This window comes from Castor canadensis, chromosome 6 (assembly GCF_047511655.1).
Source record: "Castor canadensis chromosome 6, mCasCan1.hap1v2, whole genome shotgun sequence".
NCBI classification, from domain to species: domain Eukaryota; kingdom Metazoa; phylum Chordata; class Mammalia; order Rodentia; family Castoridae; genus Castor; species Castor canadensis.
The window spans coordinates 16,057,192-16,081,102 of NC_133391.1; the positions used below are offsets into that span (position 1 = coordinate 16,057,192).

General features: G+C 50.0%; 1 protein-coding gene across 8 annotated transcripts in view; it reads left to right on the forward strand.

Moving 5' to 3' along the window:
- Galnt17 (polypeptide N-acetylgalactosaminyltransferase 17) overlaps positions 1–23,911 on the forward strand; it is a 433,611-nt gene that overhangs the window by 377,273 nt on the left and 32,427 nt on the right. For all 8 annotated transcript variants that reach the window (XM_074075764.1, XM_074075766.1, XM_074075767.1 and 5 more), the window contains 2 exons: positions 19,127–19,312; positions 22,289–22,426. In XM_074075764.1, the coding sequence (XP_073931865.1) occupies positions 19,127–19,312; positions 22,289–22,426 (324 nt within the window). The remainder of the gene's footprint in view (positions 1–19,126; positions 19,313–22,288; positions 22,427–23,911) is intronic.

A 23,911-nucleotide genomic window follows, 5' to 3' on the forward strand; every position in this document is an offset into this window, starting at 1 on the left:
CTAATTTTATAGCATTTAATTGTGAGAATTAAATGAGATTATGCGGACAGTACCTAGTTCAGGACCTTGCACCCTGCGGATGCTGAAATAGCGCTATTGATGCTATTGTAATTATTTTTCCAATGATTGCAATGGCCTTGGTAATGGAAGGGTGTCACTGATGTCACTTCTCGTCAGCGTAGGCTGCAGGGAGTCACTGATATTCAGAGAGTCCTGACCTCACCTGTGTATAATTTTGTACCAACTGGTATTGGAGTAGTTCACACTGTGCTGGGTGGGACTCTGAGGGGGAATAAGAAAACTGGAGGCCCACCTCTGTGTGACCTGACAAAGTGACAAAAACAGGTAAGCAGGAGCAACACAGAGACACTGTGTGGCTGGAGAAGGAAAGGTTGGTATCTGTGGGACTGGCAGGAGCACTGGAGGGCTGGGGAAGCTTTGAGAAAGTGCCATCAGTGGAATGGGACCTGAAGGATGAGAGGGAGCGATGGGGAGGGTGGTCCTCAGGTGACAGGGTGCTGGGCCACACAGCCCTGATCCTGGGGGTTCTGTGGCTTGAACAAAGTGACCAGGAGAGGAGGCAGGAGCAGGTAGACAGAAGCCAGTCTTTGGAGCTTCCTGAGTAGAATTTCGACCTTCTCCCGATGGCAACGTGAACCAAAGACTTCAATGTGAGACTTGACATTAAGAAAATACTGGAAGAAAATATGACAAAACATTCCATCAAGGTGATGATTGTTTGGGCAGGACCCCAAAGCACAGGCAACAAAAGGAAAAACAGACAAACAGGATTCTGTCAAACAAAGAAGCTTGAGCACAGCCAAGGAAATTACCACAGAGTGAAGAGGTGGCCTTCACCCTGCAGGGGAAGATGTGTGCAAACTCTGAGTGTGCAAAGGGTCAGGGTGCAGGAGATGTGAGGCGCTCAGCCCCCCACCCATCTGACGAGGGGTCAGTGGGAAAGGTATACATGGAACTCAAAATCTTAACAAAACCAAAAAAATCCAATCAAAAAAATGAGCGCATGACCTGAATAGAGGTGGCCCAAGGGAGAAGCACAGATGGCGCACAGGCGTTTGAAGATGCCCAGAATCATCGCTAGCAGGGAAATGAGCTCAAAGCCACCGTGAGGCCTCAGCCATCCCGTCAGAACCGCTGCTGTGGAGAAGAAAAGCCCAGAACAGCGAACACCGGGAGGGTGTGGAGAAAGGAGCTCGTGCACTGCTGCTGGACACGAAGTCGTTCGGCCAGTACAGGGGACACTCGGAGGGTCCTGAAAACCTCGGAGTCCACCTGTGATCCAGCCACCCTACCACGAGGAATACAGCCGGAGGAAATTAAGTCAGCCTACCTAAGAGCCACCTGCATCCATGTCCACTGTGGCCTCGTCACACAGCCAGGGGACCGAGCCAGGTGTCCACCAGTGAGCAAGCGCAGAAAGAAAACGGGGTGATAATTATCCAGTTTCTGTGTATGAGTGAAAACTCGTGATATTTGTCATTTGCAGTTGGTTTATTTTGCTTAACATGATGTCTTGTTTTTAAGGAGCAAGGCATATCTAACACTGATGGGAAAGACCCAGCAGAGAGATAAAGAAAGATAGACAGATAGACAGATAGATAGATAGACAGACAGACAAGAGGGGAGAGGAGATGAGTAGTAGAATGAAGTAGAAGAGAGAAGATGGTGGGTCCCAGGCATGGGTGAGGGTCCACATCTCCCTTTTCTCCCCTGCAACAGGAGGGGAGGCAGGAATCAACAGAGTGTGGGGGACAAGCTTGCCATAGAGGGCCGAGGGGCCTCCCTCCTCGTGGCTTCTGTTGGCTTCTGGTAAATAGCCTGCCATGTCACCAGCTGAAAGGGCTGGGGACTTGAGACCAGACAGAGGTCACTGCACTGAAGACCCTGAGAGAGTGACCCAAGGACCTGGCAGGTCTCTGGCACTACGAGCTTCAGCTGAAGCTTGGGGACGTGGGTTTACAGTAATAAACCTGTGTTTCTCCAGGTGTATTTAGTAGTTTGGATATTTGTAGAGAAAACACAGATGGGTGTGGTTTTGTCAAGAGAGTGAAATGGGACAGTGGTGCCAGAGGTAAATAAGGACAAGTGGTATGGTCATCGTGACTGTCAACTTGACCTGACTGGGAGACACCTGGAAGATTGGTAAGCCCGCCCCTGGGGTGCCTGTGAGGGGTCTCAGAGACAGTTAGATCATGAGGGTTCCGATCTAAAGACTGGATTAATCCAGTGACAAATTCATAAGTTGAATGGACTTGGGAGGTGGTGGGACCATGGAAGGGGGGCCTGGCTGGAGGAAGTGGATCACTGCGGCGTGGCTTTGAGGGGTGTGTCTTGCCCTGTTCCTTCCTCTCTGTCCTCTCTTTGCTTCCTGGCTGCTCTTAGGTGAGCAGTCTCCCCACCACCTGTTCCTGCCCCCAGGGTCTCTGCCCCACCTCAGGCCCAAAGCAATGGAGCCAGTGACCATGGACTGAAACTGTGAGCCAAGATAAATAAGTCCTTCCTCCTTTAAATTGTTCCTCTCAGGTATGTGTGACAGTGATGAAAACGTCTGACTAACATAACAAGAGGTCTTCAAAGTGACAGAGACTGGACTGTGTGCTGAGGAGGAAAAGAAGAAACAAGTGTAGCAAGGGGCAGGATAAGCCCAGGTTCAAATCCCAGCTCAACCACTACAACCTTGTTGGGTGACTGTGAGCAATTTTTTCAAACTTCCTTTGCCTCAGTTTCTTCATCTGCAAAGTGGGACGCCCATAGCACACAACTCACACAGTTACCATGGGACTGAGTTAATGAGTACTCGTAAGTGCTTAAAACACAGCTAAGTGCTGGCTGTCATTACCTCCTTATCATGACTTCATTATTGCAGTGGCCTGAGACGCACCTGAGATGGTGTGGGGAGTAAGTGAACAAGAGAAATCATAAGAAAAGGAGCCGGAGGTGGGCCATTCCAACCGTGGTCAGGGTATAACTGAGAACCAGGCCTCCCCGAAGGCCAGTGGCGATGGGAACGTTGGGACATCTCTGAGCAGTGGCTCAATGTCACAGCCTTTGTGCCAGGACGCAGCCAGCATTTGAGACCAGCTGCTCCAGCTAGCGAAATGAGTGGCAAAAATGCTGTATATTAAAAGGGGTGAAAGAAGGAGACCACTGCTGCCCCGGACGGTCAGGAAGGGGCTTCCTGGGGAGGAGCTGGGGTTTGGGTGGTCATGGTGTGGGCACAGCCGGGGCAGACCCTGAGATTAGAAAGGACAGGAGAACACATAGCCAAGTCGGATGGGGTGGCGGGGGAGACAATTCTGAGAGTGTAGGTTTGGGAAGAAAATAATAAAGCAGACCATTTGATGTTCTGGGTTTGCACCTGCCCTCAGTGTACAGGCAAGGCCTCTAAGTCTGGACTCTACACACTGAGAGCCACGAGACTGTGTGGGGAAAAGCACTTGTGAGGGGATTATTTTGTTTTCTTTTTGGTACTACTTGGATTTGAACTCAGGGCCTTGTACTTGCTAGGCAGGTATTCCACCACTCGAGCCACTCCACCAGTCCTTGTTTATGCATTAGTTTATTTTCCAGATAGGGTCTCATACTTTTGCCTGAGCTGGCCTCAGACCGAGATCCTCTTGCTTCTACCTCCTGACTGGAATTACAGGCATACACCAACATGCTCAGCTTGTTTCTCAAGATGGGGTCTTTTGCTAACATTTTTGCCTAGGCTGGCCTCAGACCATAACCCTTCTATCTCTTCCTCATACCTAGCTGGGATTACAGGCATAAGACATCACTCCCAGCCAACAGTGTTGTTTTAAACAGGGCCAGCAGAGGAAATGAGTAGAGGGGACTTGAGCAGCATGGGACAATTTGAAGAGACCCCATCCTGAGCATCAAGCCGTGTCTCCCTGAGCACTTGGTGTGGACATAGGTAGCCAACTCCACAATCTCCACCTTCTCCTCCCAGATGATCTGAGCTGCACCCACCAGAGTCCCAGAGATGACAGCTGTCCCCATGCTCCCAGGCTGGTGTCTGTCCCACCTCCTGACTCTGAGCCATTGCACAGGGAGGCCAGCTCTGCTCCACCTGGTCACCTTTGTCATGAAGATGAAAAACTGTAAGCAACCCAGGGAGCATTGAAACCACTGCAACTCAGCACGCCAGTGCACACAGCGAGCGAGAAGTGTGTTAAGCTCTTAGCTGCTCTGCAGGCATGTCCAAAATCCCACCACCCCCGTGGATGGCGGGAGGCTGAGCAGACGCTCTGCGGCTCTGTTAAAACCTCGGTCCTACTCGTAACTGGGAGTTTTCCATCACGGCTGCATCCTTGGGAACACCAGGCAAACTCATCCGAGGGGGAGAGGGCCAGGGAAGGAGGGCTGATGGCAGGAAGAACACAGCCCTTTTCATGAATCTACTCCTGACACCAGTTCCTCTTGAATAAGGATCACGTCTCGCAATCTGGAAACCATGTTATTTAGGAAATTAGAGTAAGTGCAAAACAAAGCATGAGCGAGGGGGGAAAATTTCCTTCCATCTCAGAATGCCTGGAAGCCGACAAAAAAAACCACGCAAGATTTGCACGTGGGTGATTTCTTGTGATTATTTATTCTGTGCACAATTGTAAATTTTTAAATCAATCACTTAGTATGGTCTTTTTGCAAGGAAGAAAAAGATCAAAATATTCATGCAGATTTCTTCGGCTGAATGAAAATCAAGCACCTTTTTGGGCTTGATTTTAGCTCTTGTAAAACCTGTGTTTGTGGAGAGAGGAGGAAAAAGAATCTCTTGAAATCTGAATTTTAAAATTCAGGTGTCCTTAGTCTGGGATGCACACATCTCCAAAGAATCTATGGTGACATCAGGGCTCTGGAAACTTGGTCAGGAATGTAAGATACATGCTATCCTCTTTCTTCTCCATCTCCTCCTCCCCCTCCTTCCTTTTGGCAGTGCTGGGATTTGAACTCAAGGCCTCATACTTGCTAGGCATGTGCTCTACCACTTGAGCCACTCCACCAGCTCTTTCTTCATCCAGATCATGGTCCTTCTATCTACAGTCTCATGCGTAGCTGGGACCATAGGCACACACCACTATGCCCAGCTTGATTGTTGACATGGGGTCTCGTGAACTTTTTGCACAGGGCTGGCCTCAAACCATGATACTCCTGATCCCCACTTCCCAAGTAGCTGGGATTGTAGGTGTGAACCACGGCACCTGGCAGATCACAGACATTTTCATGTCACATTCTCGTTCTTATCACTATCTCGAAATACTTAGGTGTCTGGTATGGTTTGAATCTTGAGTGTCCCACAAAGACCTGTGAATGAGTGGCTTGGTCCCCAGCTCGGGGTGACTGGGGGGTGGTAGGAACAGTGAGACCTAGTGGGAGGTCTTTGGGTCATCGGTAGATGTAACATTCAAGAGGATTGTGGTAGTCTTTTCTTCTGTTTTGCTTCCTGGCCATAAGATGAATAGTTTTGACCCCCACAATGTGACAGGCCCAAAGCAACAAGGCAGATGTGGACTGAAACGTCTAAAACCGTGGGCCCAAATAAACTTCTTTATAAGTTGGTTGGCTCAGAGGCATTTGTTACAGTAACGGAAAGTTTGCAGTATCCTTCTGGCTGCTCTTAAGTTTATGATCTGCAGGAAGCCCAGTGCTATAGCTTGTTACTTCTCCTGTTAAAGAAGCAAGTAGAATTTTTAAATCTCCTCGTTGTGTTTCCACATAATTGGCTTCCTTTGTTATTCTGTGCACCTAGCTTTATTCAGTATACTTAAAAACATTATTCCAGAGAGGAAGCCATGGTACAAATGCTTAGGGAATCCCTGTCTGGCCGCAGAAATGTTGATTCCCCAAGCCTGTCAACGTGAGGGTTCCCAGAGCCCTCCCGGGACCGGCTGCATCAAACTGACCTCAGGGAATGGGTTCTGGGCACGAGCGTTTTCCCCAGGGGGTTGGGGTGCAGCCTTCCCCAGGCAGAGACTGTTATTTGGGAACCTGTGACCCAAAGCATCTGATCCCTGTGACAGGGTCTCAGAGTGTGGAGTGTGGTGGCCCTGCTGGAGATTGAGTCACAGAGAGGCAGGGTCTCTGCTCCTGGGAGCAGCTGGGGCGGGAAAGAGGATGGAGGCTAAACAGACCCGGGTTTGAGGTTGGGCCCATCACTGAATGCGTGCGTGCTTAATACGTGCATCTTAGGTCCCCTGGGCCTTCGGCTGCCCTTCTCTGGCCTGGAGATCACAGAGGGACCTCATGGACTAAGGTCCACTGTAGGTGCTGTAGCAAAATACCGTGACCTGGGCAGCAAAAATGTATTTCTCCCAGGGAAGGCTGAGGCTGGAGCTGGGGAGTCCAAGATGGAGACAGACTGCACCTGCTGGGGGCTCCCGTCCTGGCTCGCAGGTGGTACAATCACGTAACCTCTCACAGTGTCCTCCCTCTTCTCTGGGGACACCAATCCCATCCGTGAGGACCTGATCACCTCCCAAAGGCGGCCCCCGCCTAAGACCTTCACCTCGAGGGTTAGGACTTGAATGTTAGGGTTTTGGGGAGGAGTGAACGCACAGCTCTTTGGAAAGTGACTGTCACACACCAAGTGTTGAAAGTGGTGACAGTATCCTTGCAGGGCTGCTGTGGACACGTGCATGTGATGTGATGTGACAGTGAGACCTGCCCTACAGAGCTTGGGGACCTTCCTCCTGGAGGCCACAGTTAGAGCCTGTCCCTGTGTCCCCAGCATCAGCTGTCCCCCTCCCTCTATGGAATAGAATTAACATGCCACCAGGAGCATGGGGCTGTCTGCTTCCGTGACCCAAAAAGTGTAGTATCATTTTCTCCCTGAACCCACACTTGCCACATAGCAAAGCGGGTCACTTTGCCTTCCTGACTATGGGACAGAGCTATTTTTCCTCCATCTGGAAGCACTTTAAATTCATCTGCATTTCTGAGAGGAGATTGCAAATGGTTCCCCCAAAAGGAAGCTCCCAAGCTCCTAAGAGAATGTGCTACCAGTTCATGGACAACTGACTGCTTCACGTCCTTCAAGGGTAAATTATGTGACCTGGTGCAGTGGCTCACGTCTGTAATCCCAGCTACTTGGGAGGTGGAGAACAGGACAATCACAGTTTGAGGCCAACCCAAGCAAAAAGTTAGGAGATCCCATCTCAACCAACAAACCAGGCATGGTGGCAGGCACCTGTCACCCCAGCTACATGGGAAGCCATAGGTAGGAGGATTTCAGTCTGAGACCAGCCTCGGGCAAAAAAGAAGCAAGCCCCTACCTAAAAAATAACTAAAGTAGAAAAGGGCTGGGGGAGTGGCTCAAGTGGTAGAGTGCCTAGCTAGCAAGGTCAAGGTACTGAGTTCAAGTTCCAGTACTGCCAAAAAATTAAATTATGTGAAGGAAAATTTGCCTTTGCAGATCCCCTTCTAAATTCTCTGGAATCTTCCATTGGCCGGTCCTGTCTGGATTCCTCTTGGGCAATGCCCTGCCTATCACTAAATCCAGAGACAAAGGACAATGGACATGATTTCCTCTGACACCCTGAGTATCCTCAGAGGTCCCAAGTTGGCAAGAAAAGGCAGAAAGACGTGGCATCTGTTGGAGAGTCAGGCATGACAAACTTCAATCAGTAGGACAGATGACACTTTCAGGTCTCCAAGACAAAGGCCTGGCGAAACCTAAGCGGCTGGTCCCTTCAGCTCTCAAGATCAACGCTATTCTTGTCACTCAGAGTGATCAAAACCCCAGCCAGCATTTTTACAAAAGGAAGAAAGGAGTGCGTCCCCGTTGCCTCTGCACGGGAGAGCGGAGACGTGTATTGTGGTCACATCCCTCTCTCTGAGTGCGTGTGACTTCCCCCTAACGGGCTCAGCGGGATCCCGGCTGCCAGCCGCCAGCGGCAGACAGCAGGTAGAAGATGACATTTTAGAAGTGTTCAAATAGACCCCAGACCTAAGAGATATGCCAGACAGAGTCAGGCAAGGCAGAACAACACAGCGCCAGAAACAACTGTTTAAAAATTTTAAAAAACCCAAAAAACTATTTCCCTTTACCGGCTCTGCTGCTGGGTACCCAATCCCAGCAAATTTCCCAAACCTGAAACTGGCCCCAAACTGGGCAGAGAAAGGAATGGGATGGGGCGTGTCAGCAACATTGGCACCGCCCAAGGTCAACATCAGCCTCCCTGGACCCAAGAACTGGGCCATTTTCTGAGACACAAACTCAAACTTACTGCTTAAAAGGAGCCTCGGGAGGTTCTTTGGCTCCTGAACACCCGACCCATTCAAAGCACAGGCTTCTGGTGTGCGTTTCAAAGTCCAGCACACACGACACTTCAACTGGGGGGACAATCCCGGGGGCGAGTCACTGCGGTCCCCAGAACGAGCAAATCTCCAAATCTCAGTGGCTTCTTTAACATAAAAATTCATGGCGGTGCACATGGCTGTCATTGACCCCACACCGTGGCTCCTCTGCCTCCAACAGGTGGCTTCCCAGGTCTCCGTGCCCTGGGCAGAGGTGGATGAGGCACACTGCAGCCACAGCCTGTGGCATGTCCCCAGGGCTCACAGTCACTGGAGAGAGAGGGCCTGGAGGCCACCCCTGCTACAAGAAAGCCTAGAAGTGGAGTGCCCAGGAGGCTGCAGGGTCCATGCTGTGGTCAGAGAGGCCACTGCCACCTGTCGGGGTGTTCCAGATCCTTCTCAGGTGGTTAGACTTGTCGATGGTGGCTATGAGCCCAAGAAGAGCCATGGCAGTTCTCTGGTCCTTCTGGGGATCAAAACTGGAAATTCCCATTCCGCTAAAGGAACTGGGATGGGCGTTTTCCCAGTGCACGGGCCTCCCCTCCGGTTGTGCTTGTGCGGGCTCCTTGAGCAGAGCTCTCTGTTTACATAAAAATCCCGAAGACTGTGGGAAGTCAACTGGTGTCCTAACCCACGAGTTGGTGAGTGTCAGGCCACCAGAGCCCGGAGCACTTAGGAGGATCGTGTAAATGTTTGAGAGACACTTTGTGCCTGCACCCAAGGGAAGTCTTGCCTTTCTTTTCCTGCTCTAAATTATCCAGCGTCACCAAGAGCACTGGTGGTAGCCCACCATACCATCGATTGTCTGATCTTCCCTCTCTCTTCACATGACAACTTCCTGTCCCTGAGTCCATCTTCCTCCCCAGGTACCCCCGTGATCTTCAGTAGCTCTGTCGTCCATGTCCTCCCTACAATGAGTCCCTGGACTCTGACACTTCATCCTGGGATCTATATATGCTTCTGTCCCTTTCCTTAACATATCTTGTCACCAATTTCAAAAAACCCCACGTTTTCCTGACTTCCCAGCGCAGGATGGTGGAACCAGGGGTGTCCTGAGCAGGTGCAGTTGGACCCAGAGCCTCCTCTGCCTCAGTGGCTGCCCACAAGGGTTTTTCCACCTCACAAGTGGGATGGGGAGTGGGATCACCTTCTGCTTAAATGTGCTCTCGAGCTATTTCTTCACTCTTTTCTCTTGCGCACCGAGAGATGTGCCTTCCTAGATGTGCCAGGTCACAGAGGAATGACCTAGGTGGCACCCCTCAGCTCAGGCTACAGAAGCAGTGAGGAGTCAAGACCTTCCTGTACCTGCTTCTTTGAGTCACCTGCTGCTGTGGATGGTGTGTTTGCTTGTTCTGTCCCTCAAGGGATATCCACATCTGCTCTTAAACTTTGTGTTATTTTTTTTGGTGGAAATGGAATTTGAACTCAGGGCTTCATGCTTGCAAAGAAGGCGCTTTACCACCTTGAGCCACCCCCACATCTGCTCTTCACAGACAGCAGTAGGGATAGGAAGCTGCAAGTAGAAAAACAGAGTGGGTGACAACATGTCATGTTCCCTGTTGATGACCTACCATCCCCTGACTCCAAGAGACGTGATGCCCTCCTTGAGCTCCGTGGAAGGACACCAAGCAGGCCGGCTGCCAGACGGAGGCTGGCCAGGCTTTGGAGCCCTCTTGCAGTGTCACATCTGTATGCTATAATTCCTGCCCCATCTGCTGCTCCCAGGGGTGTCTGTGGCCATGGTCACACCCCCCAGAACACTATGGACTTCTGAGTAGTCCATCCAGGTTTCTCCTTTTGGCCGTCCTCACTTTGTGAACCTTGGAACACTCACCAACATCATTTTCCTTTTGGTCCGAGCCTCTTCTAGTCTGTCAGTCAAGGCTGCAGTCCAGGGATTCTGGGGCATGACCTTGAAGAGAACAGGATTGCTGAGAGAGACCCCAGCCAGCCAGGCAGGGTGGCCTGGCCCACCAGAAAGCCCACAGTAGTCACAAGCTGTGTAATGGTGAAACCCAACTGTGGACAGTGGCCTCATGGTGCCTGGCATGGCCAACCTGTAGCCCCTGCCCCAGAGTCCAAAGCTCCCATTTCCTTGCCATCCCATCACATCCAACCCTCCCCTCCTGAGGGCCACACATGGAGGTCATGCCTTTGCCACGCTCAGGAAGCAGCTCACTTCGTGGATACTCTCCTGTCAGCAAATAATAATGACCTTGGTTTTATCAGCGTGTACTACAATCTACCATTGCTTCATGGAGTTTCCCACACGTTATTCCATTCTGTCCTCATGCCTGCCCTCAGATGGGTTGCATTTTATGGTAGAAGGAATGTAAATGACAGCAACCAAGCCACCATGACACCTAGGGCCAAACAGTAAGCAATTTCTGATATCTGAGAGTAGGTTTAGCCTTGACCAAGAGCCAGGATTTGAACCCAGTACTGAGACTGCACCTCTGTGCTTTTGTAGTGTCAGGGTCCCTACTTTCCACAAAGTGGCTTGTGTGAAGTATACACCACGTGGGCTCTGAGATGGTGCCCAGTTCTGTGTGATGCCTGATAGAGTCCTCTACGACCAGTCTACACGTCCACTCGGTGTCATGTCCACCTCTTCCACACAAATGGTGTCACATCCACCCTATCCATCCAGGGAGAGCCATGTCAACGCCCCCATGCAGCTGGGTCCACATCTACCCACCCCTCCATCCAGGCGGGACCAGTCCACCTCCTCCTGTCTGCATGGCACCACGTTTGCTTTCCCCCATCTGGTGGCTTGTATCTCCTGCCGTCCATCTGTGAGGTTCCTGGCTCCATCAGCAGCTATTTTGTCTCCCCCTGCTTTCCAGTTCTCTCCAGTTATGAACATGGTGGGCAGAGCAATCCTGGCCCCACGCCACAGGCAATCCAGTCAATTAGCAATGCCTTTCATTTTAGCCTTGACTGTGTTGGATTCGGTTAAGGCACTGAAGCAGCAGAGTGGGTGATCACAACCTTTGAGGGTCTTTTGGCACAAGGGACAACATACTCTTTAAAAGATGTGCAAAAGAGAACGACAGAGCATCAATAATATAAAACGTCACATCTGTGAAGGTGGAGGACGTAAGGATGTGCACTGAAAGCTGGTGAAATGGGGGGTGGGAGGTGAAGGGGTGAGGGAGAGCAGTGGGAGGGGCTGAATGGACCAAAGTAAAGTAGACTCACAGCGGGGTCACATCGAGACACCCCTTTGAACACCAGCTTAGATATTAATAACGAAAGACAGGACTGTGACATAGGCACAGTGTGTGGGGGGTAAAGGAGGGGGGAATGGAGGAGATGAAGGTGAGGGAATATGGTGGATGGACCTCATATACTTATATGAAGTAGAACAAAGAAACCTCTTGCAATTGCTGTAAGTGGGGTGGGCAGAGGGGCAAGGGGGGAGACAGTGGTGGTGATCTAACCAATGTACAATGTAAGCTTATTTGGAATTGCCACAAGTCCACCCTGTACAATGAATACATCCTAATCAAAAAAATAAAAAATGTGCACACGCCAGTGCCTTCCAGGTCACTGGACACAGTTGCAAAGCTCTGGCCCTTAGGTGTTGAAGAAACACCAAATTCTAACTGCATTTTCTTACAGGATGAAATCAAACTCACTTTCCTCCTGTAGTTAAGCATAGTTTGTCTATATTTGCATCCTCCCAACTGCTCTTGAACCCTTGGCAAAATGCACACCAAGTGATGGATGATGGGTATGATGGGGAGGGGTACAGTGTTATCACCCTCTCACCCCCCCCTTCTGAAAGCTTCCATCCCAAGGTCCCAAAGCAGCTTTCTGTACTTCCCTGACACTGCAGCATTGCGCTCTGAGCTGCCTGCCAGTGAAGACTGTGGACTCTGGCCGCAGGAGCCAGGTCTAAGTCGTCTTTCTATCCATGACAGCATTTTGCTGTAGGTCTGATCTTAGTAAGCATGTCCATAGCACTGAGTCCCATGACTGAAGGTCGATCATTAGAAGTTAAAAACAACAGGGGCCCAAGCATAGTAGTGCACTTCTGTAATCCCAGCCTCTCGGGAGGTGGAGGTAAGAGGATTGAAGTCAGGGTGACTCAGGCGGAAGCACAAGACCCAACATGCAAGTCAAACTGGCTCAAGTGGTAGAGTGTGTCAATCTTCACTATTGCAAAGGAGAAGAGGAGGAGCAAGAGGAGGAGGGAGAGGAGGAGGGAGGGGGAGACAAGGCTAAGCCAACTGTGGCTGCCTTGGCTACTTTTCTGACATAAAAGCCCTGGCCCTTTGTGACAGTAACACATTGTTACACTGGACAGTGAGGCTGGACTCAATTTTAAGGTGCAGACTAATAGCAACAAAAATCAAAAGGAAATTTTACAAAAGCTCCCTCCCTCCCGGCGCTCCATCTCGGCGGCTTCCCCACGGTTTCCTTTCCTCCCAGAATCACATCGCTGGGCTCCGCTTTAATTCCTCATTCGTAGCAAGAGACATGACTTGCACTGACTGCAATGGGAGCCAGGTGTTAGGGATTCTCGCCACTGAAATTGAGATACGTCTGGAGATCGAGTTTGTAAATCCCATTTGTGAGAAACCATAATAAATAAAGCAGAAGATTGAAATTGAATTTTTGTAGAAGGACTTTAGGAGGAAAGCCATTATGTACCCGTCCAATTTAGAGGAAGAAAATGCGTTTTAACTGGGAAACACTAGCTCACCATCCAGAGATGGAAGACGAGAATGCAGAGGAAATTTACCCAGATCGTGAATTTGCCCTTTTTGGGAAAGGGCTACCAGAAAGTCCTGAAAAAGATTAGGGGAACAGGAACACCAAGTTAAAATGTTCTCTTGGCCAGAAATGTGTGTGTGTGTGTGTGTGTGTGTGTGTTGAATCAGGTTTTACCAATAAGCTAAAACCTGCCTGCACTTTGGATGAACCAGTGGAGAATTTCTGTAATTTCTGCACTGAAAGTTTCACTAATACTGCTTTTAGTGTAAGTGGCTTTAAATGACTTCCAGAGTGGCTCTAACCTGATAGAAGAATAATTGTGGTCAGGGGTAAGGAAGAAATCCAGGAAAGCTACTCCCGAGGTGGTAGACATTCTCTCCCCAAGGGAAAGGCTGAGAGAGCCTAGTACAGGGCTTCCAGGTTCTGTGGAAGGAATTTAGGAGGAAAGCCATTATGTACCCGTCCAATTTAGAGGAAGAAGATGCATTTTAACTGGGAAACACTAGCTCACCAGCCAGAGATGGAACACGAGAATGCAGAGATCCTCTTTACAAATATAAAACCAGGGGGCTGGGCACAGTGGCTCATTCCTGTAATCCCAGCTAAGCAAGATCCATAGATAGGCTGCCAAGGCTGGCCTGGACAAAAACTCGAGAACCTGTCTGAAAAAATATGTAAATTTTTAAAAAGGAAGGGTTGTGGGTGGGAATCAAGTGCCTAACAAGAGTGAGACCCCAAGTGCAATCCCCAGTACTGTCTGTCCGTCTCTATCTATCTCTGTTGTCACCCGAAGGCCATAGCTTCCTCAAAGATTGGCTCTCAGTGTTCATTCGGTGGGTTTAGGCAAGTGTCCAACCACATATGTCCTCCACTGCAGTATGGCACACAGACATCCCCTGCTCGCCAAAGCCTCTGTGTTCCACCTATTCGTCCCTCTGTTTTGGTCACTTTTCCATCTCTATGACAAAGCATCCGAACAAATCAACTTAAGAAGTGGAAAGGTATTTTTGGTTCATGGCTTTAGAGGTTTCAGTTCATGGTCACCTGGAGCCAAGGTTTCTGGGCTGTGGTGACACAGCACATCATGGCGACAGGAGCACATGGTGGAGAGCACTGCTCCCCTCATGGTGGCCAGGAGGCAGAGAAAACAGGAGGGCTTCAGGGACAAGATACACACAAGCCCCACCAGTGACCTGCTTTCCCCAACTGGGGTCCACCTCCCAATGGCCCATTCGGCCATGAACTCATCAATGGTTGATCCACTGATCAAGTCAAAGCCCTCATGACCCAATCACCTCTGGACAGTGCCACCTGCCGGACACCAAGCCTTCGACACATGAGCCTCTGGGGAACATTTCTAGATTCAAACCGTAACACCCAGTCACCCTAGTCCTGGCAACCAAGGATCTGCTTCCTGTCTGCATGGTTTGGCCTTTTCCAAAGGTTCATAGTTGGAATCGTGCACTCTGTAGGCTTTTTAGATAAGGGTGAATTTTTTCTCTCACATTCTAGATGTGCGTGACATGACAGTGTCAACTGTGACCTCATCTTTCCTAAGAGATGGTAATGAAATTTTCTGTGACTTCAGGTCTGGGCATGTGCGTGCAGCCAGCAAGTTTGCTGGCAACTCCTGGGGGGCTTTTCATTTCCAGACACCCCTTTACAGCTTGGCTGACCTGTCAACCCTCTTGGAATTCTTTGTTGGCGTCCCCGTGTTCATCCCTCTCTTAGGAATAAAAGCTGGACGCCCGTGTGCAGGAAGCAGTAATGTCCTGCAAGACAGCCAAGCCAGGTGTTGGGCTCAGCCCTGGGGAAGCCAGAGGTTGTGTCATCCCTGGGTGACCTGAGGCTGCAGACCTGGCCTTCCAGGACAGACGGCATGGGCATCCTTGGTTGTCACCCACCGGTCCTGTGGGTGGGGACACCAATCAATGCTGCTCAGAGAGGAGGAGAAGGGGCCCCGGTGCCCACGTGTGCCAAAGAGGGTTGGGCAGATTCTGACGTCTCAGTCCCTCACACTGCAGACACAGGCCTGGAGCTGAGAGGGGACAGTCACTACACATGAGGACAATCCATCAACACGCCAGCACAGCCAGGCTTGATCAGGGAGAAACCATCTAGAAATTTCCTCTAGCCAGCTGAAAGTAGATGGCTCAAAACTTCAGGCTTTTCATAATTTTTTTCGTGCTGCTGGGATAGAACCCAGCGTCCCGCTCGTGCAAGGCAAGGGTTCTACCTCTGAGCCTCGCCCTCAGCCCGAGAATGGATAATTTTTTGAGGAACAAATTAATGAGTGAACACCTGTACCAGAAGTCACCACACATCCTGCTGGCCCACGGACACCTCCCCATTCCTCTAGCACTGGGGCCACCCAGAGCCCGGCCCCAGGACAGATCCTACAGCTTGGGGTGCACCCCCTTCCTGGGCATCTGGTGACCTGTGAGGAGCCCCAGTCTGAGGTTTTCTTCCATGGGGAAGCTCCTTCCACCAGAATTTGGGCTAAGCTTTGGGAGGTCATCTGGTCAACTGGCCCACTCCATGGGGCACTGGTCGGGCTCCTTTACGCACTGGCAGTCAGTCAGTGAGTTGGTTGGTGTCCTGTCTGAGATGTGTTGATCAGGCTTTCATCCCCACCCCTCTGTGAGTTGCCCTCCAGGATCCGTGCTCTCCTAGCACCTCCAGGAAGAGCCACCATTTTGGATGACAAACTCTAATGCAGAGAACGGATCCTCAGGACCCTTCCTTGGGATTCACTGTGCTCGGGACAGCACACTCGCTGTTGGCGGAGCTCCCTTTTTGCTTCCAGACTCTTGGGGGACATCAGAGGCTGAGGTGGAATTTCACTTCCCTTCTGGAATATTCCTTGGTATAGCCTTTGCTGACCTGTTGGTTTCTTGCTAAGACCCAAAGGCATTCAGTCCACTTTCTTGAATTTCTTCACTTCTGCTGTTTGGACCCAGTTGTTTGGCCACTGACAGATGTCACATCAATGTGTTGTCACTTAGAGAAACCATGAGCTTAGCCTGTGGCCACCCCCAGCCAACTCAGAGCAGAGCCCCCAGGACCACTCAGCTCGCAGGCTCCTTTCTTGGTCCCCTCGAAGAACCCGACTGCTTGGTGCAGCAGGAGGAGTTGACCCCTGACCCTGAGGGTGTCACTGGTGCCACCAAAGATCCACTGAACTTCCTTGGGACATGTTCACAGCCTCAGGGGACCCTTCTGTGTTCCCCTCATTCACTAAGTTTACAAGGAAGAAAGGAGGCACAGTCGGGTTCCCAGAGCAAGGGACAAGGCTGTGACTGGAGAATACAGAGGGTCTGTGGCCAAAGGTTTCTGTCCTTGAATGGGCAGGACTGGCACCATCAGCACCACCAGGTGAGGGTGGGCCTGCTGCTGCAGCCCCAGGTAAGAGTGGGGTTCCGCCTCCCCACTTTGATTGTGGGGGACGAGGACCTTAGTCACCTCTGTGAGCTCCATTTCCTCTTCAGCAAAGACTTAATGAGGTGCTAGCTAGCATTCACAGCTCTGCTGAAATCACTTCACTGGTCCTGGGCTCTGGGGCAGACAGAGGGGACACTGTCCTCTCTGGGGAGGGAGGCGGTCAGAGGAAATGGAGGATCAGGAAGAGAAGCAGAAGTTTGAACTCAGAGACCACACCTTCAGCCACTCCTCCAGGGTCTTAAGAACTATTTACCTGGGCTGGCTTTGAACTGCGATCCTCCTGATCTCTGCCTCCTGACTAGCTGGGATTACGGTGTGAGCCATCGGCGCCTGGACTTACTTACTTTCTTCTTTTTTCAGTACTGGGGATTGAACCCCGAGCCTCACACCTGCTTGGCACACACTCTGCCACTTGAGCCACACCCCCAGCCCTTTTGGGTTTTGTTGTTGTCATTTATAAGAAGAGGCCTTGTTAACTTTGCCTGGACTGGCCTTGAACCGTGACCCTCTTGTCTCTGCCTCCCAAGTAGCTGAGATTACAGGCGTGCGCCACTGCCTCTGACCCGGGTATGTGCAGAGGGCTTTGCCGCATGGGAGCTCTTGACGGCGTTTCCCGTGTCACGCAAGATGTGAGCTGTTGGCTGCAGTGAGTCAGTTCAGTGGAGGTGACAGGCTGAGGGCCGGGACCTCGTGTATGCCAGGTGGTGCCATATTACAGGCCAGCCCTCACCCAGGCCATTCACCCCAGGTTTCCTGTGCCTAACAGAAGGCCAGGCCTTCTGCTCAGCAGGGTGAGTGTCCGCCCCCTCCCAGACTCTGCAGGAAGAGTGGGGGTGGCTCTGAGTCGGTGCCCACTGACTGCACCACCTGAGGCACACCACAGATGTGTCCCCTGCCACCCAGGGGACACCTGGGCAGAGCTGTCATCCCCCAGCCGGGACCACCACCTCCCTCTCTGGCTCAGGACGCTAAGTACACTGGCACAGGGCTCCTCCCAGCTCCTCTGTTCTCTGACCCATCCTAGCAGCTACATCACTGGACCTTCTCACAAGTGTGGCCGTCCCCCAGGCACTGGGACAATCGTGGCCTTGGACTGCACTGCTCATGGAGAACTTGGCAGCGAGTGAGCCTGGCTGCGGGTTCCGGTGCCACCTGGTCCTTCTGTTCTTGTGATGGTTTGGGGCATTGGCCGAGGCCCCTCGTTTGTCTGACCCCTGCTCAGAAAAGAGTCCTCACAGAACTCTTTGTCCTCCTGAGTCCCCACAACCTGATCCACTCCATGAATCTGTAACTCACTTCTCTGTGTCGGCACATCTTTAATAAACAGCTTTGTTGAGACACGCTCCCGCCACTGTAATTCACTCGCTGAAAGTGTGCACTGTAACGATTTTTAGAACCCTCTGAGCATTCTGCACAGATCACCACAATCAATATTATGCCATTTTCTGCCTAAAAAGAAAGTCTATACTTACTGGTAGTCCCTCCATTTTCCTCTGTCCTAGGTCACTGTCCGTCTGCCTTCTGTGGTTGGACTGTCTTATTTTGCACATCTCAAATAAATAGAATACATAACACGTGGTCCTTTGTGACTGACTTTGCTCACTTATCACACTTTTTAGGCTCATTCACGGTGTAGTGTATACCGGCCTTTCCTTTTTCACTGCCAACTAATGTTCCAGGGCACCCCAACACTACACTTTGTTTATCCATTCATCACTTGTTGTACACTTGCCTAATGCATATTCATGAGGATTTGCCCTTATGTTTTTCTTTTAGGGGTTTTGTAGTTTTCGCTCTTACATTTAGGTCTCTGATCCATTTTGAGTTAATTTGCATGTGTACAGTGTGAGATAGGAATCCTTACTCATTCTTTTGCATGTTGTTTCAGCACAATTTGTTGGAAAAAAACTATTCTTTTCCCATTAAATTGTGTTGGCCCCTTTGTCAAAAGTTATTTGGCCATAAACGTGCAGGTTTATTTCTGAACTCTGCTCTATCCCATTGGCTTATCTGTCTGTCCTTATGACAGTGTCATACTGTCTTGATTCTGGCAGCTTTGTATGAAGTTTTGAAATTAAGAAGTGAACACCATAGACCATTTCATTTATTTGAGTCCCTTGTATTTTCATACGAACTTTAGGATTCACTTCTTTTCATTTCTTTTTCCTTTTTGGTGGTACTGGGATTTGAAGGAAGGAAGAGAGAAATGGAGGGAAAAAGGAAGGAAAATGGAAGGGAGAAAGGAAGGGAAGGGAAGGGAGGAAGGAGGGAGAGAATGCAGGGAGAAGAGGAGGGAGGAAGGAAGGAGGCAGGGCAGGGAGGGAGGAATGCCAGTCACACAGTGCTGGGAACTTCAGAAAACCCATGTGTCCCGCTGGGTGTGTCAGGCTTAGGACTCACCCAGAGCTGAATTTTCTACCGTGAGCCATTGGAGCTGTAGGCAATCTCCAGGGCCACCTGTCCTGTGTGTCTCGGTCAGGCCAGGTCAGGCTATGCTGTGATAACAAACCAACCTCGGAATCTGAGTGGCTTTACACGCTCATCGTATCTCTCTGTGCTGAATTGGCTCAGCGTGCTTTGGGGCCTGGAGGGGGGCGGTGGCAGTGGGAATGGCCCCGCCAGGCTGATGGAGTCTTTGTGTCTCCAGGTGTGGCTCTGCGGGGGCAGCATGGAGGTCCTCCCTTGCTCACGGGTGGCCCACATCGAGCGGAAGAAGAAACCCTACAACAGCAACATCGGCTTCTACACCAAGAGGAACGCGCTGCGGGTGGCCGAGGTGTGGATGGACGACTACAAGTCTCACGTGTACATCGCGTGGAACCTGCCCCTGGAGGTAGGCCTGTCCACCCTCGAGGTGGGCTGTCGGCTTAGTGACTTGGGGATCCCTCCCCGGGAGGAGGTTCACACAGGGAAATGACAGATCCTTCTTGGAAAGTCACAGATGTCACCGTTTCTGACCCTCTGCCCTTGCAGATGCGCTGATGCCAGGCTTATTGTACTAATCTGCTGATCTGCTCCTGGGCACACAGCGTGTCCAGAAGGCTCTTGGCTGGTTTCTGGCACCAGACCCCACCTGGGCCCTCGCGGTGTGCCCTCCTGAAAGCTGAACCCCGTGTCTCTCCAGGGCTCCCCTCCATCCTGCTGGAATATGGTGCAGGACAATTTCCACATGGCTACAGTCACACTGCAGGACCGTGCGGCATTTGTGCCCTGGCTGGGTTTCAACCCCAGCCCCGTCCCTTCATGAAGTCCTAACTGATCCACTCATCTCCTCTGTACCTGCATTCCCTCAGCTATAAAATGGAGATAATAAAATGTTCTCCCTCCTAAGGCCCTTGTCGGAGCTGAATGGGGTGATGCTCAGAGCAGGGCCTGGCCCAGGACACAGTGTGCCTCCTCCTTCATACGGGAGTGACCTGTCCCTCGGCCACTGCCGGGTTTATCTGACCAAGGAGTCAGAAGACCCACAGGTGAGCCGGGCACTGTGGCTTGTGCCTGTAATCCCAGCTACTCAGGAGGCATTGATCGGAAGGAGCACAGTTCAAAGTTGGCCTGAGGAAATAGTTTGCAAGACCCTATCTTGGGAAAAAGGAATCACAAAAAGGTCTGGTGTAGTGGCTTAAGCCGTAAATCACCTGCCTAGCAAGCTTGATGCCCCAAGTTCAAACCCTGGTGCTAAAAAAACAGGTGTCCAAGCCAGGCCCTGAGTGTGTCCTGGAATGGTTCCACTGAGAGACAGCAGCCTCTGCATTTCAGGAGGCTAGAGCCCAGGACAGCAGAAATACAGCTGAATGTGTGTACAGAGGATAAAAGTGAAGAGTGTATATCACTGTTGTTACAACTTTTGAAATGCATCCTAAAGAATTGGAAGCCAGGCATGGTGGTGCACAGCTGTAATCCCAGCATTCAGGAAGCTGAGGCAGAAGGATCATGAGTTCAAGGCCAGCCCAGGCTGCATAGAGAGACTGTCTTGAAAGAAATTTGGGTGCTGGTGGCTCACGCTGTAATCCCAGCTACTCAGAAGGCAGAGATCAGGAGGATGGCAGTTCGAAGCCAGCCAGGGCAGATAGTTCGCGAGACCCTATCTTGAAAAAACCCATCAGGAGAAAACGGACTGGTGGAGTAGCTCAAGGTGTAGTGGCCCTCCCTAGTAGCTAGGATTATAGGTGTGAGCCATTGGCACCCTGCTTAGATCTGGGGCTTTTGGACTAACTTTTACTCAACCAGTAAAGTTCATGCAAATATTCTGAAATTTGAAAAAAATTCTTATTATGCATGTATAAAAATAGAATAATGAGACCCATTTAAAAATTATTTAAAAAGAGGGAGAAGAGAGATAAGAAAGAGTAATCAGGCGAATTTGATTAAAGTCCATTATATGCATGGAAATATCAGAATGAAGCTAAGCCCCTTTGTAAAATTAATATACAGTAATAAAATTTTAAATTTGAAACACTCCTGGCCCTAAGTACTTCAGTATATGAAGCATGCTCAGCCTGTTACAGCCTCTGCACTTTCCTGCACATAATATCTATGATAAAGTTTAATTTATAAACTAGACACAGTAAGAGATTAATAACAATAACTAGTAACAAAGTACAGTTATCACAGTTAACTCAAAACTTCTGAATTGTTTACTCCTGGAATTTCCCACTTAATACTTTTAAACCATGGTTAATTATTGCCAACCGAAATTGCAGAAAACAAAACCCCAGGAAATGGAGGACTACTGTATTCCTGGTTCCAAATGGGAAAGGTAGCCTCGCACTTTTTTTTTCATGCCCATTTCTTTTGGCCAGGCATGGTGGTTCACGCCTGTAATCCCAGCTACTTGGGAGGCTGAGATTGAGAGGATCATGGTTTGAGGACAGCCAGGGCAAATAGTTCTCCAAAATAAGCAGAGCAAAATGGACTGGAGGAGTGGCTCAAGCTGTAGAGTGCCTGCTTTGCAAGGGGGAAGCCCTGAGTTCAAATCTCAGTCCCACCAAAAAAATGACTGTTTTCGTGAGTTATGTTAAGTATATTAAGTATATTCAAGCAAAGAGTTAAATATTGCAGCTCAGGTTTGCCTTTGAATTTTAATAAGTTTGACATTTAAAGGAGTTCCTCCTTGAAACATTGTGTGACTGCAGAAGAAGTCTCAATGAAATGATTTGACCTTCCCCTTGGCCCCACCCCAAGCCCACCTGGCCACCCCCTGCAGAGAAGCCATCATCCTGTTGCCTTCCACATGCAGCCATCTTGCAGCTGAGAAGTGGAGTTGTATTTCAGATGTTTTATTTCCCCCGTCAGCGCACAGCCACCCATTACAGGTTCATTTCTGAAAAAGCAAAGTGAATTATTCATTAGAACATCATTACAAGCTTTGCAGTGGAGAATTATTTTCTCCTGCCTAAAATGAGCTTCACACTGAGCTCACAAAAGGGGAATTGCAGATGTATGCAAAAGAAAGATAGGAGGAAGTTATAGGCATTTATTTTCTTGTCTTAAACAAATAATTCCTCTGATAATTGGCTCTGAGGGTTACAGACGCAATGAGAGAGAATTGCTGAGGACATAGATGGTTGGCATTCGTGCATCCCAGGGACCGTTTGACCAGGGATGGTAAAGATGGCGATGGGGCTGGGGGTTCCTGAGTGTGCTTGGAAAGGCCCGTTCCTTGCCTGGGTCTCAGCCAGTCAAGCAGTTCTCCTAGAACCTTCCAAGCAAGACTGCGGAGCTCAGGTCTTCTCTGAAAGGGGTGCCACCTGTCCCCTGTTGTGACCAGAGTCCCCTGTCACTGACACCTCTTGCCTCTCTCTGCTTTCAGAACCCAGGGATTGACATAGGCGATGTGTCTGAAAGAAGAGCGTTAAGGAAGAGTCTGAAGTGTAAGAATTTCCAGTGGTACCTGGACCACGTCTACCCGGAAATGAGAAGATACAACAACACCGTTGCCTACGGGGAGGTGAGGAGACCTGCCTGCTCGCTTAGGGGACTGCTATTCAGTAGGCTGTGCAGTGCTTCACTGTCACTCATCCATCCTTCATTCATTCACCCACTCATTCATTCACCCACTCCCTCATCCATCCACCCATTCATCCATCCATCCATTCATTCACTCATCCATCCACCCATTCATCCATCCATCCATTCACTCATCCATCCATCCATTCATCCACTCATCTATCCATCCATCCATTCATCCACTCATCCATCCATCCATCCATTCATCCACTCATCCATCCATCCATCCACTCATCCATCCATCCATCCACTCATCCATCGATCCATTCATCCATCCATCCATTCATCCACTCATCCATCCATCCATTCATCCACTCATCCATCCATCCATTCATCCACTCATCCATCCATCCATTCATCCATCCATCCATTCATCCACTCATCCATCCATCCATTCATCCATCCATTCATTCACTCATCCATCCATTCATTCACTCATCCACCCATTCATTCATCCACTCACTCATTAATTCATCCATTCATTCATTCATTCACACACTCACTCATTTATCCACTCATCCATCCATCCATTCTTGGAGGTGCCAGTGCAGCCTCCAGCTCCCTCCAGCTGTCAAGGGTCTGGGAGCAAATGTGATAAGAGTAAATGTTCTGACAGACACAGGACAAAACGTCATCTGTGCAGTACGTAGTGTTGATCCATTTGACACATTTTGACCTTGAGACCCTCTGGGAGCTGTAAGTGGAGGTGCTGGGCAGGAAGGTAGGCAAGAGAAAAGAAGCAGAGCTGGAAAAACTCCTAAATCAGAAACACTGCTCAGTGCTGCGAACCAGAGCCACATAACATCCAAGAGAGAAGAGACAGTCTGCTCGGATCTATGGTGAAATAATCTCACCTCCCAAAACATTGATTTTTTTTTTTTTTTTTTTTGCAGTACTGGGGCTTGAACTCAAGGCCTACACCTTGAGCCACTCCACCAGCCCTTTTTGTGTTAGGTTTTTTTGAGATAGGGTCTTGTGAACTATTTTGCCTAGGGCTGTCTTCAAACCGTGATCCTCCTGATCTCTGCCTCCTGAGTAGCTGGGATTACAGGAGTGAACCGGCACCTGGCTCACCTTTCAGTATGCTAAAACAAATGGACTTTTATTATAAATGCAGACATATGCATTTTAGGGAGATTTAAAAATGACGGTAACAGCAAAGCACACCCATCAAGACTGCTCTGATGCCAGGTGTTTTCTATGGGTCTCACACACTGTATGGGTTCTGCCTCCCTCCACACTTGCTGGCAATGCCTGCCTAGAGGTAGAATCCCTGACACAGCCAGGCCAGGGAGCAGAGGACCCAGCTCAGCAAGAGACCCCTGCCAGCTCCACCATATGGTCTTCTCCCCACACCTACTGGGACTCCCCAGGACTACCAGGGTGAAGCCTTCACCTCCCTTGCACTTGGAGTATATCCATTTCT